General features: G+C 38.2%; 1 protein-coding gene across 2 annotated transcripts in view; it reads right to left on the bottom strand.

The window, feature by feature from the left end:
- Positions 1-15,288, bottom strand: part of LOC137310136 (intermembrane lipid transfer protein VPS13B-like) — an 875,231-nt gene that overhangs the window by 269,659 nt on the left and 590,284 nt on the right. For both annotated transcript variants that reach the window (XM_067978114.1, XM_067978120.1), the window contains exons 28-30: positions 11,702-11,768; positions 8,703-9,114; positions 5,810-5,921 (exon numbers count right to left, since the gene is read on the bottom strand). In XM_067978114.1, coding sequence (XP_067834215.1) covers positions 5,810-5,921; positions 8,703-9,114; positions 11,702-11,768 — 591 coding nt within the window. The remainder of the gene's footprint in view (positions 1-5,809; positions 5,922-8,702; positions 9,115-11,701; positions 11,769-15,288) is intronic.

Here is a 15,288-nt window from a genome sequence, read left to right as displayed (position 1 = left end):
GTTCAGGGCAGCGCCACAAGAATGATTCCCAGCATCTACAAGCTTAGTTCGGATAGACTTGAAGAGCTGGGTCTATTCACTTTAGAGATGCAAAGACTTGAGGTGATTTGAAAGAGGTGGATAAAACAGTTAAAGGCTAGATTGTATTCCTATTGGTAGATTATTTCAATTTGATAGATTGGGGAAGACCAGGGGGTCATGAATATAAGTAACGCCAGGATAGGACTAGGTTAGAAGTTAGGTTGTTCTTCCTTTCCCAGAGGATGGTAGACCTATCAAACAAGTAGCTTTCTCGTGAGGTGAGCCCTGTCTCTGTGTGTAGCTTCAAAAGAGAACTGAACCAGTTCCTGGCTGGGTCAGACATCACAACTTATAAATGGTAGGTGAAATACCAGGTAATATAACCACGGTCAATATAGACTCCTGGATTAGTTTCCATCACCTATGGGATTGAGAGGGGAATTTTCCAGACTCTCTTCCCCTGATTTGGCCATGGGTTTTTATTTATTTTTCTGTTCTCAGGTGATCACATGGTTACTAGTGGTTAGGGGGTGTCCAATTACGACTGTGTGGGGGAAGCTTGATGACAACATGATCTTTTCCTGCCTGTGACTTTTGTATTTTTTTTAAAAGTTATTTAATATAATTTAAATATCCCTTTCAATAATTTTTTTGTCAACAACCAGTGCACATCCAATAAGGTTTGCTTTTTAATGCTAAAATAGATGCTAAATGAAAAGTCATTTTTAAATATCTATTTATTTTTGATGGGAACCACGCTAATCAGAAAAATAAAACCTCATATTTTTGATAAATACCTGCACTGGGATGCAAATCAAATTTGCACACGCAGAACAATAGTCCCTCACTGACTGAATTGCTAAGTGGAAATCTCTAAAAAGGTACGGAACAATGGCAAGTCAAGATTGAATTACAGATGAGTTTACTCGGAGGCATTATCAAGGGTGCCTCTGCTACTCACGTACATACGTCCAAAGTAAAGAAGCAAAAAACAGCACCCGTGATGAGCAGTGAGTGCTTAATCAGTAAGGGGGAAAAAAATCAGAAAGAAGCAAATTGCAAGCTGAGAACTGTCTTGGAAATTCACTATTCCCAATAGCGCACGGATCCTGGAATACACTGCCTTAAAGGGTGGTAACTTTCAAAAGGAGATTGGATATATACTTGGAAAGAAGACATTTGCACAACCATGGGGAAAGACTGGGACTAATTGCATAGCTCTATCAAATAGTCGACACTATTTGATTCTGGGGATGGGCAATAACCGTGCCCCTGTTGCCGCACAAGCGTTATTCATCTCCCGAAAACAAATTTTAAAAATTCTGTCCACCTCGTGATCGGGGCAACATTCTGGCCTAAAATAGGTGGAGGCCAGGTGGGCGAGCCATTTAAATATTAAAATACACACAGGATATGGATGTCTCGCACATCATCTTCCAACACCCAGGCATGCAGGACATCCATTCATAATTACATCCATGTGAAATGGACGTTCAGGGTTGCCAGTTAAATGTTTAGGAGTAAACTGCACCAGCATCAGAAAAGTTATGTTGTTTCCAGAAGCCTACTTTAAGACTATTTTATAGGCTTACTTTGCAACTGATCTGTTTGTTTGCTGCAATGATGAAAATTTTAAAAAAAAAGAGTTGGCATGCTCGTTAATTTCTACATGGAAGAAAAAAATGCCGGGGTACGATACCAAAATGAAAAATTTAAACAATCAAATGAATGGGGTCTTAAGCTTCTGTTTCTACTCAATTTCCAAAAAGACAGCCTCAGGGATGCAGATCTAAAGTAGTGCCACAAATTGCCCCATTTAAATCGAATTGCACTGATCTGTGTGTATGGCATTCATCTCATACGTTATTTTTCTTGTGCAAGCGGATGAGTGAAAGGAACGGCTAGTTCCTCTAATGGGAACAGAAGAATCAGTGTCACAGGAGCCAGCAGGTTTCCAAGATCAGTTCTTAAAGGAGATTTTGGCTGTTTTCTTTTTAGGAAAGATATATTGGTTTTGGAGGGGTTTTCACCAGCATCATACCAGGGCTTAAAGGGTTAAATTACGAGGACAGGTTGCATAAACTTGGCTTGTATTCCCTTGAGTTTAGAAGATTGAGGGGCAGTCTAATTGAGGTGTTTAAAATGGTAAAGGGATTCCATTGAGTAGACAGAGAAACTATTTCCTCTAGTCGAGGAATCCAGAACAAGACGCACAATCTTAAAATTAGAGCTAGGCCATTTCGGAGTGAAATCAAGAAACACTTTTTCACACAAAGGATAGTGGAAATCTGGAATTCTCTTCCCCCACAAGGTTGTGGACGCTGGGTCAATTGAAAATTTCAACACTGAGATTGATGGAATTAGGCAAGGGTATCAAGGAGTATGGAGCAAAGGCAGGTAAATGGAAGTGAGGTACAAGTCAGCCATGATCTAATTGAATGGTGGAACCGAGAGGCCTACTCCTGTTGTCATGTTCTTATGTTGTCCTAATATCTCATGTGACTCGGTGTCAAATATTGTTTGATAACGCTCCTGCGAAGAGCCTTGGGACATTTTACTACGTTAAAGGCGCTATATAAGTGCAATTGTTGTTGTTCCCAATGAAGCTGGAGAGTAAATTTAACAATTTGCATTTATATAGTCCATTTAACATACCAATGCACCAAAATACTTCACAGGAGGAAAAAACAGACACTGACCAGCAGTAGGAGAATTAGGAGAGATGAGCAAAAGCAGCCAAAGAGATAGTTAATAAGGAGGCTTTTAAAGGCAGAGAGAGAGGTAGCAAAGTAGAGATTTAGGGTGCGATGTCCGTAGTGGGGACAAGATGGTGATGATTCTCACCGATGTCAGCTGCACAGGAAGCCAAAGTCATGAAACTGAAAGGGTAGGAAGTGGAGAGGATTACAGAGATATTACATAGATTACATCGAATGTACAGATAGAAACAGGCCATTCGACCCAACAGGTCCATGTCGGTGTTTATGCTCCACACGCGCTTCCTCCCTCCCTACTTCATCTGACCCTATCAGCATATCCTATTCCTTTCTCTTTTATGTGTTTATCTAGCTTCCCCTTAAATGCATCCAAGCTAGTCGCCTCAACTACTCTTTGTGGTAGTGAGTTCCACATTCTAACCACTTTCTGGGTAAAGAAATTTCTCCTGAATTCCCTATTGGATTTATTAGTGACTATCTTTTTTATGGCCCGAGGTTCTGGTCTCCACCACAAGTGGAAACATTTTCTCTACGTCTACCCTATCAAACCCTTTCATAATCTTAAAGACCTTTATCAGGTCACTCCTCAGTCTTTTTTCGAGAGAAAAGAGCCCCAATCTGTTCAATCTTTCCTGATAGGTATAATCAAGAGCTAGAAAAGCATGGCCTCATCCCTCTCTATCTTTACAACCTCCTCCAGCCCTACAGCCCTCTGAGATCTTTGTGCTCCTCCAATTCTGGCCTCTTGCACATCCCCTATTTTCATCGCTCCACCACTGGCGGCTGTGCCTTCAGCTGCCTAGGCCCTAAGCTCTGGAATTCCCTCCCTAAACCTCGCTGCCTCTCCAACTCTGTGTCACCTTTTAAGACCCTCCTTAAAACCTACCTCTTTGACCAAGCTTTTTGGTCACCTGTCCTAATATCCCTTTACGTGGCTGAGTGTCAAATTTTGTTTGATAACCCCCTGTGGAGCACTTTGGAATGTTTTACTACATTAAAGGTGCTATACAAATGCAAGTTGTGGTTGTTATAATCAAACTCTTGTTTTGACAACTGATCAGAACTGTTAAGGACTGAATTTACACTACGAAAACCCTATTCAAACAGCAACTGTAGAGTGGTTTTAGGGGATGAATGACAGGGAATTTGATCTTGAATGACCACAAAACTACATAGAATCATAGAAAGGTTACAGCACAGAAGGAGACCATTCGGTCCATCAAGTCCATGCTGTACATCTTGATGTAAGATATTAAGTGACAATACATGGGATATGGAAATGAATGCATCAGTGACCTGACCAGCTGTATGTGTGACCCAATTCAGTTAATGATGTATCATTTCCATATCCTACAAAAGAGCATGAGGTATGCTATTTAAGCCATCCAAACAGTGGGAGGTACTGGCATGTTAAGCCATTACATTCAATTCTTGGAAACTTTCTGGATGAGAGATTACACATTGCTATATCATAAATTGCTTTGACTGCTGCTGTATTCAATAAATGGTATTCAACAGTTCCCAGAGGATATCATGATAGTATAAAATTCAACTTAACCAATTATATTTGAAGTAGGATTTGATATTATACTATTGATGTTAAACCATAATATGATACACTACAGAAATTATGATTTTTCTTAATAACATGGAAAAGTTTATCTGTTAAACAGGATTTTATTCCATTACAGTTGATGTTATCCAGGCTTCACTTTACCCTGAGGTGGCAGCTGTACTTCACTTATAGTTATGCGAATGAGAACATAATATTGTATATTTATTGGTTTAATATTTCAAATGCATCTTACATCACTATACCATTACAATTTAACATAAAAAGCATTAACTTTATTAAAGCTTTCAAGTGGCTTTTGCAGACATTCCCTCTGCAGTACTGAATTACCTGTGGCAAATGTTCATATATAACATATTGGTACCATCTGACCCACGTAATAATTAGATACTTGAGACACTTGTTGAAGCTCAAAGCTGTCAGTTCATTTTCCCAACTGAATAGCTCTTAAATTTATGTTGTTTCTTTTTGTAGTGATGCCAGCCCTACAAAGAATTAGGATCGACTTTTATCTTTCACATTACCAACATCTGCCTCTTTTGCCATCTACATGTGATTAGTGCGGTTTACAAACACAACATAGGCTAGAGCAGGGAATGTTCACAGAAGACATGTTTATTCGAAAGTTTCAACTGAGAAGCTCTCTCTTTTTCGCAGTTTTAGCCCACATGGCTTCAAGATACACTTGTCACATACCTGCCTCCAGCTAATTAATGAAATACCATCATTCTTTGTGAAATGAACCCTGCGTATAAATAGCATGATTGTGGTAAAATTATATTTCCATATGTGATTACAATTTCCTTTGAATTAAAACAAAGCAACTAGAAAAGGATTTGCATCAAAGTTAGTGGTGACATGAAACGTGTGGATTAACTCCCCTTTCGGTGTATATTTTTACTGCATGTAGCTCTCTGCAGAATTACACTGATTTATGCTTTATTTCACTTGTTTATTTTATCAGGCGTTGCAGATCTGAAACGAGCTTTAAGCAAATGGACTGTGTATACATGTGCTGGACTGTACGAATTTGGAAATTTAAGCAAATAAATATGCAACATCTTAAAGTGTTTATGTTACACACCTGTATCATCTCAAGATGCACACCTATAATTGCACTCAAGTTTTGCTCCTCACCTTAAATAACATTCCATTGTTCAAATCCTTTGCAACTGGGACCCTTATTGTAAACATTCTAAGAATATACTACAGACTCCCTTCAATGCCTCAGTATGGTCATCCAGTAAATAGCTACGCCTACAGACCAGGAAGTCCTAGGTTCAGTCGCCAGTTCTGCTAAGTTACCCGATGTCAACTGGGGCAGTAGAACAATTTGCATTTGTTTATAGTTGAGTGAACTGGTCAAACTGCAGAATTCAGTTTTAACTTAACCAAATTTACTTCAACATGATACTGAGCACATATATAAGATGGTTTATGAAGGTTCAGCCTATACTCACAAAACTTTCAAGCGGTGGTTCCTGTCAGATTTACTTACTGGTAAATGTCCTTCCTCAGGACTGTCCTTCCAAGGGGATTATCGGCCTGCGGAGCCATGCATACCGAGCCAATTTTAAGAACCAAAGTATCCTCTTTTGTCTGCGGACCTCCTGCATTTCAAATGAGGAAATGTACATGACAGGGTTGCAAATTCCAATTTACTCCAAATATACAGAAGCAATAGACATGCCGTTATGGCCTCAATGCTGTACACAAAGGAGCACAAAAGCAACTTTATCACTCAAGACATTCCATTACCATTATTGAACACATCAACACACAATTAAAAAATGTCCCAATTTTGGGAAAGACAAAAACAAGTCTCGGAGCATTTGGCCAATTTTAGAAAATACAGAACCGTCCTGCTTCATCTGGGAACATGTTTAATTAGACAACATTTTATTCTGCACAGCTTTTTTCCAATTCCTTTTTATGATTAGCTACACTTAAATATTTGAACTATTGGGGATATAACATTTTAATGTGTGAATTGAGTATACAATTGCAAGTGAAACATATTAAAATCTAATCAAAGCAAAACCCTGCCCCCAAAACAACACTTCATTTTTAGATCACTTGCCACATTTTAGACACAAAAACTTCCACCTATACATTTTTTTGTATCCATGTGAAGTCTCTTACAGCACTTTCTGATTGGCTCAGTAGCTTTATTGTTTTGAGATTGGTATCGATAGTCTCATTGCTGATTGATCATTTTTGGTACTGAACCAATCACTATCAAAAAAAAGTTCTCCACTCGCCAGGCATTACTAAAGTTAAACACGCAAGAGTATGACACTAGTGCCCTAGCAAGTTAAAAATTATTTTTTTAATTTGATATCGCCACCTCAAATTGCATCTACTACCGCGACCTGCCAACCTACTCTCTCCTGGTGGGCTTTTTCTTTCAGTACTGGGCCTGTTGTCACTGTCAACTGCCTTGTAATAAAAATGAAGTAGGAAAGCAGACATTATATACTAAAAATATGCTGACTATAATTAAGTTAAAATGGGAAATTAATTTCTGATCTAAATCTGACCTGTTGCTCAGGATCTGCCACTGCCTCCTGCTTCCTAGGCTATCTACACGCAGCCTTCCCCTCTGCTCACAACCTGCTCACCAGGCAACTCTGGCCCCATAACCTGCAGGCCACACGCAAAAGGAGATGCACCAGTTTTGATTAAAAATTTGAAGTAACTGTTTTAGCCACTTCTAACCTGAAATTATAATACAAATACATCCACACACGGAATTAAATGGAATTTACAGCACAGAAACAGATCATTTGGCCCAACTGGTCCATGCCAGTGTTTATGCTCCACATGAGCCTACTCCCACCCTACTTCATCTAACCCCGTCAGCATGTCCTTCGATTCCTTTCTCCCTCGTACTTATCTAGCTTCCCCTCAACTACTCCATGTGGTAGCAAGTTCCACATTCTAACCACTCTCTGGGTAAAGGGGCTTCTCTAGAACTCTTATATACCTTCCCAGACACATTCTAAATGAGATGCTATCCATATTTACGCCAGCATGTTAATAATATCAATTAATTAATTTCTTTACTCTTTCCTGCCTCTTTTGCAAAGTTTCTATTACCCATTTTCAGGTATTTGTTTGCTCAGAACACAGTGCATCTCTTTATTTTATTGTATGTTCATTATTTGGCTTTATCCATATACATTATTTTATAAGCCTTCTTAGAATTTTTTTTTAGCATTTAATGTCTGCTTTCCTTCTTCATTATTTTTACAACTGGAAAGGTTCTCTCTCACCTTAAGTACAACTGGTTGATTAGGATGTTTCTCTGAAAGGAGTTCATTTTGACTTTGATTGTGGCTAACCTGTGGCTATAATGGTTTGGTGATTGTGAACACAACATGCTACTAAATTGCTGAAACAACACAATAATGTGCAAAATTATTCATGCATGCAGTTTTCAAATAGCACATAACTATTATCATAGTAGGTACAGTACAGGAAGAGGCCATTCGGCCCATCACACCTGTGCTGGCTCTTTGACAGAGCAATCCAATTAGTCCCATTCACCTGCTCTTTACCCATAGCCGTGTAAATTTTTTCCCTTCAAGTATTTATCCAATTCCCTTTTGAAAGTTACTACTGAATCTGCTTCCACTGTCCTTTCAGGCAGTGCATTCCAGATCATAATAACTCGCTGCGTAAAAAAATGTTTCTTGTTCCTCTGACTCTTTTGCTGAGCACCTTAAATCTGTGTCCTCTGGTTACTGACCCGTCCGCTACTGGAAACAGATTACTGACCTCGATTAAGGAACATAGGATCATAGGAACAGGAGTAGGTCATTCAGCTGCTTGAGCCTGCTCCGCCAATCAATTAGATCATGGCTGATCTGCACCTCAACTTCATTTACCCGCCTTAACTCCATATGCCTTTGATACCCTTACTGAACAGAAATCGATCAATCTCAGTCTCAAAAGCTCCAATTGTCCCCAGCATCCTTTTCGAGGAGATAATTCCAGATTTGTACTACTCTTTGTGCGAGAAAGTGCTTCCTGATTTCCATCCTAAACGGCCTAGCTCTAATTTTATGCTAATGTCCCCTCGTTCTTGATTCCCCACCAGAGGAAAAGTTTCAAGCACATTATTCACTGATGACGTGTTTCACAAGTATGAAAAAGCACCACCATGTGCAATTTTCCTCATTTATTGGATAAAATGGTATTGCAGTAACCTATTTGGTATTCACCATTTAATGCTGAGAGATTTGATTCTACTGAAGTCTAACGCCTAATTTCCTTCCAAGTCAAGGAGCCTATGACAAGGAGATAGGCAAGTGAAAGGAATGAGGGAGCCAGATTCAACACAGAGTTAGCAATTATTACCATTTTAGAGATACCACTCAATGCATTACCTCCTTCGTGCTGCTCATCCTCTCCTTTGGGAAAAAATACTCGGACAACACCCGTGTTGATATAAATAAGTGGCAGGTCCCGTGATGTCAGGGCGTGTGCCCTCATAGGCTGGCCAGTTGATTTCCTCTTTGCCTTCGGTTTCTTTGGCAATTTTGCTTGGAATACATTTACCACGTTGTGAATCAGCGGAAAGGAAAGCACGACGTCGAATGGCTGTGCACTGAGGAGGATCTCGTGAAGATACTGTGGAGAACTGTCCACGACTCCTTCTGCCAGCCTATGCAAGCTACGTGAAACCCGCTCAGGTCTCGACGCTAATTTGTGCCTTACGTTTCGCGTTACGGCTTTGGTGTAAGTAAGAGAGAGGAATCCGTGCTGCTGGTGGGAGCCTTCTAAAAGTTTGGCTGCCATCTGCATGATTACAAAGTATACACCACAAATCAATAATGGGCAACAGGCATTTATGCCAAATAAAACAGAGGAAAAATTTACATGCCTATTAATGGTAAGACAGTTTTAAAGTTGTTCATTTTAAGCAGCAAGCATAAGCATCTGCAATAAATATATAAAAATGAAAATACCTTTTTTCAAAGTCTTATACAAGCAAATTACTTCCTTGTGTAGCACCAGGTGGGCCCTACTTTTAAATGAAAACACAATACTATTGTAATTGAAACTCTGGTTTACTTTGAGTAAGAACCTATTTTAATAGGTTTCATTACTAGTTTCCAGTTGCAAATACCTTTTGCTGACAAAGATTCATTGTTTTGAAATTACTTCTACACCTGTTCAAGTGCTTTGTTGAGCAGTCTGGGAATACATAGCTCTGCATATAACTGTTCCATTAAATTGACTAAGTACACCTTGTGCTCACTTGTTTCCCTTGCTTCAGCAAACACAATAGTGAAGTAGCGATCTTGCTAGTAAGGGCCAAGGGTTAAAGGAGTTTATTCATCCCGGACGGATTTAAATAGTACTGTTGTGACAGCTGAAGGCATGATTTCTTGCATTTTTGTCATCATCAAAACTATTTTGTGACCTTTCCATGCCCCCTAATCATGAAAAATAATTGTTTTTTTTAAAATCAGGCTGTGATCCTACTAAAGGAAGTAAAGTAATTAAACGATTAATGATCGTTACAAATTAAAGGTATTTCACACATATATATATATGCAGTAAATACATACAGATAAAAAGTTATTCAAAGATTAAATCAGTAATAGTAATTTAACTTATTTCTTACAGGAGGAAAGAAGCCAGAGAAATGACTGAAAGGGTCTTGCTTGCTGAGGGGTCGAACCAACAAAGTGCGCCTGTTCAGCTTGTCAGTACAAGAAAGTACGACACCTCCGAAATGCCCCAGAGACCATGGGCCTTCCCCGAGGCTTGAGGTGATGGACAAGAGGGATAAGACAGACAGTGGGGGGGGGGGGGGGGGGGAAGCAATAAAAAGGCCATAAGCAAAAAATTAAAGAATTTGTTGATTATACTGAAGGTTTTAACAGCTGAAAGCAGCTGCAGGGTGCAGCCTTATCTGAGTGATCTCATGTTATGTGTTCCCTATAGCATGTAACTAGTAGTATGATAGGCCTCTTTGTCCACAAGTCACACCAAATAGCTGTGGAGGTCAGCAGTTGAATCTTTTACTCATCAAGTCATAATTAAACGTTCAAAATATTGAATTAATATTAAAGTAACAAAAATTATGAAATTCTACCAAAGTATTATTTATTTACAAAAATGCGACTAAAGTGACATTTAAATCTTGCTTTGATTTTGAATTTGTAATTACTACTATTCAATAAGGAACACTTAACTATGGCCAAAACGTGAAAAGAGACTTACAGGTTTCCTGTTGGTCGAACATTACAAAATTAAATTCAACAGGAAGTAGAAAGTAAAACCTATTTGATTTAGAATATAAGCAGTAAGCACCACTAGAAATGAGAAAACATGGTTACAAGAACTAAACCTTCAGGGAACCACTGCCTTTTCAAAATGGTGACTTTTACAAGTTAAACGCTTTGACCTACTAAGAATAGACGATGTCGCATTTCAAATTAAAATGATGACTTAAAATAACTTTTAACAGTGTGGTATATTTTATATAATTTTAATTAAGATTGTATAACCAGCAATCATTTCTTTCACACCAGGGCTTTTAGAATAAGGTCACACTAACTCTGACTTGAAATATTTTGGAATCCATTTCAGCAATCATTTCAACCAAAGTGAAAGGTATTCTTTCACTTTGGGGTATCCCAAGAAGTACTTTTTAAGCAACTGTATGAAAATTATCTATTTGCTTCCTTAAGTTATTTTAAACGTACAACTTTTAGTTATGAGAGGGAAGTCTTGCAGGTCAGAGTGGCAGCCATCTGTTTAGAATCATAAGTGTACTTGCTCTTCTTGTAATTCGAACTTAAAAAGTAATTCTGATATTTTAAGAGAGGTTTAGTTTTCATCGATAAAAACTTACTTTAAAAGGAAATCATAACAGTTTGAAATTCTAATTGAGAGTCTGAGCATAGGTCTAGGCTGAGATGATCAAATACTCCTCAGGAGATGTTGGCGGAGAGGGCAATGGAAGAAAACTCTTGTCTGAGGGGGACAGAAGACCACAGTTGAATAATAAAGATAGACAAATATTCTAGAGTTTTGCTTGATTACCTTTGAGTATCAGGGGATATTTAGCCAGTACTTTCTTTCAGAGGACTAAACGGTTTGGTAGGATCTGTAATAAGGGTAGATTGTACATTGTTGGAGAAGAGGGATCGAGGAGCTGAATAGCTTTTTTCCTGTAATCCTTTCAGGTGTTTCTCAAAGAAGAGGTTGATAGAAGCGTACAAAGCGCCAAATCTAACTGCAAAACCCTGTGAAATAGTTCAGTACTTGTAACCATTGTCTTCACATTGTGCCTCAGAATTTGCAAGAAATTTATGATTCAGCTTGAAGGATTGAGAAATCTGCAGTGGCTTATTCACTATGAGAGTCTCACCCCAGGTTTTTCTTTGCATTGTAGAAGCAGTCCATCAAACTGTCCTGTGTGCCAGCCTTCACCTGGCCTGGAAAACATAATGCCTGCCTTGTCTAGTCTAAATAATCTTGCGATTTCATTGACTTATACAAAATATAAACTACACTGAATATACACTCCCCAAGAATTAAATAACTACAACTCCTTATCATATCAAAAGGAGGAATAATCATGGCTATGCCCAATAGTACTTTGACTTTCCCATAAGTAATTCTTATTGTTAATTTATGAAATAGCATTACTTTCATGGATTTCTAATGTTTAAAAACATTTATCATTTTATCAGCACAACTGGAAATGAATGTTGTTCACTCTGTAAAGAAGAAAGTCATGATATTCCAGCATATAATTTAACGGTTTCAAAACTATACTTTATTAGCAAACACGAGTCATCATTCCACCCATATGTAAAATACTATATATATTAAAGAGTTTTGCGACATTGCATATGGCAAGTCAAAACCAGGTGAATGAAGTGGGGTTGGAGGTCGGGGGACAATTGGACAGGGCAAACAGACATAATTCAGATCCCATTCGAAAGTCATACCATCAGCCCTTATTTTTCCATTTTCATTAAAAATGTCTTTGTCCACAATTATAATGGAAACTGCCGATACAAACTTGTCATTCTGTAATTACACCCTCCTGTCAATGGGGAGCAGGGAGGAAGAAGAGGTGGTGGGGGGGCCTATAAAAAGTACAAAATAAAAACAAACTGGTGAGGAGAGGCCCAAACCTTACCCGCAGAGAAAACAATATGGCTGCGAGCGACCCTGACTTTTTTCACAGAGGAATTCTGAAGATGTTTACAGACAAGGCATAAAACAAATTGGTTTTTTTTACCATTTTTCCACAGAAAGGATTTGAAAAAAGAGTTATTTTTAAATGTGTTTTAAAGCATAATGGATTCAGACAAATTAAGTAAAGACACTGAGATGATGTGTTTAAAATGCTAATGAGCTAAGCTTTGATATTGTTTGCCCCTAGACTTTACATAATAAGCAAACCATTAGCCTGTCTCAGCAATCAATAAACACCTCTCATCCATTCAGGTCCCTTTTCAAGGAAGATAAAAAACAGAGGTAGAGACACAGACGGTTGTATTTTTTTCAAAAACAGAATGCTACAAGGGCAGCTGAGCCCGTCAAAGGCTATTACAAGGTTAGAATGCAGGAGATTAGCTAGTAGTTACTTTGTTTAAATCAAGGAAGATAAACTACTAATGTGGAGATGCATGGCTTGCTCATTATTTTGTATTATTACATGAAGATAAGTTGCAATGATTCATCTAAGTGACGATCATAACTGTTACTCTGCATGTTCACTCGCTGTGAAAGAAAGCTTAATGATTCATATCTGGCCCCGTCTTGCTAATTGTTTTCTCAGCCTGCCTTCAAAGAGATTGATGAAGTACACGTGCAAAAGAAACAAATATCCAATTCAGATCACAAGGGTATTGGTCAGTACATTATTGTACTGTTAGATATTGGGTAATTGGGGCACACCCTTAAACACAAGATGCTCAGATTGCTTTCCCGAGCTCATATCTAAGGTGAGACCCAAATTCGTAACAGGACAGAACATCACCCAATGGCCAGATTGTGTAATTACTGCATGATGAGTTTATAGTTAAAACACATTATAAATGTGGACACAGCAATTTATAATGGGAAAAGTTGACATAAAAAGTGTGATAATAACATGATAAGAAGTCAAGTGGTGCAGAAAGCAATATGTGCAGACACAATCTTGTATATTATAGTCAAAAGGCCATTTCACTGAACAAAATAAAGCAGAGAAATTAAATTCTGTCTCTGAGACCAATTTTCTTCTTGAAGGTCAGAACCTTCAACAAAAGTCACTATAAAGGGCATTGGACCTGTGCTTTAAACTCAAATTCTTCCATACCAGTGTGCGGCTGCTAAATAGAGCACTTCTATTGAGTTTTGTAGTGTGTGCTGATACCAGGAACCCAATGGTGCAACACTGCAATACTTGGTGAGCTCTTCTAAAATATCCAAAGGACCTAACTGCCTTCATAGTATAAGATCTTGGCTCAATGTAGCTATCAACGGAATTTCTACCCCGGAAAGGGGAAATATTACTTAACTAAAAACATCAACATTTATTTAATAAATGTTTTATAATCCATCACAGAAAACTATTTCGATTGTTATCAATGATTCTCTCACTTTTCTTTCTTTCAGCTTTTCTGTCTTGATGCTCGTTTTCTCTTTTACGAGGAGGATGGGACAGTCTCTGAGCTCCGTCGATCAACCAACAGGAGACATTAATCACAAGCACAGTAGGGCAATTGCAGTGTCAGTGTGCTCAGAAATGCAACTCTCAATTACCTGGTTGTGAACAGTGATAACAGAAGTGGTCTAACCTAGTAACTTTGTTTTCTTTTAGATTTAGTACGAAAGGTATAAACGAAATCTACTACTATAATCCCAACGTGATTCCGTCAATTTTACTAGTGTGCAAAAACAAAAATCAAAAAGATTACAACAGACACAAGTTACAATGCAGCCTTTTTCAATAATGAATCAATCAAGTTACTAATTTTACACCTGCCTAAATTCTTCCCAATTTACTTTTTAAGGCTCCTTGTGCTGGGCTTTCCCAAGAAAAAGAAGTGGTGAGAAACAAAAGAGAGTGAGGTGAGTGAAATGATGCAATGGTCTCTGTAGATAGCTTTTGCGGAATGATGGAATAAATGTTTTTGCAATATTCACCCTTTTGATGAGCTGATTTGAAAATAAAAAGGTAATAACCAAGACCATCAGAAATCAGCACAAATTTGGCTCAAACCTTTTTGAGGTTTTGATGTTAAAATCTGCAGGAATGCTCAAAGTTTGATGCTGGGGTCAAACGAAATGCACGTAAGTTTTACTGCAAGCAATTTTTTTTAATTGGATTTTTCCAAAAGTTATGGGAATTCTGGAAAAATACCATTTGTTTAGCTGCAAGTGCTTGTTAAATGCCAGGGGTAGCCTTATATTATCCTTGGTTAGAGTCTGGCGAGTGTCATACAGCAGCTCGGAATAATTAATAGTAACAAGATTGGAGCAGAGAGAAGGGCAAACTCAGTGGTGAGCATTCTTTTTTTTTGTAGTCTGCTAAATATATCCAGCCACTTACATTAGTTTCCACTTGGTCCGTGCAATATGGTGACGTATTTGGCATGAATTGAGGATGCTCAGAGTTTTGGCAACAGTGAAAAATGTATGAGTTCTGATGAAAGGTCATCGACTTGAAACTTTAACTCTGTTTCTCTCTCCACAGATTCAGCCTGACCTTCTGAGTATTTTCCAGCTTTTTCTGTTTTTATTTCAGATTTCCAGCATCCGCAGTATTTTTCTTTCGTGAAAAATATACAGTTTGGTATCTCGGCCATAAATATTTAATGTACGTTAGGGTTTATATAAATCCTTGGAAAGACAGGAGGATTTTTTTTTAATGCATACTTTCCAAGGAAAATTTGTACTGGCAAGTTTCTGATGGTCCTGCTAATAATTCAAACTGACTTAGCACATTCAAGCTAT

Source organism: Heptranchias perlo, chromosome 3, assembly GCF_035084215.1.
Source record: "Heptranchias perlo isolate sHepPer1 chromosome 3, sHepPer1.hap1, whole genome shotgun sequence".
Lineage (NCBI taxonomy): Eukaryota > Metazoa > Chordata > Chondrichthyes > Hexanchiformes > Hexanchidae > Heptranchias > Heptranchias perlo.
Note: the sequence above shows the minus strand (reverse complement) of the source record. Positions and strands in the feature narration are given on the sequence as shown.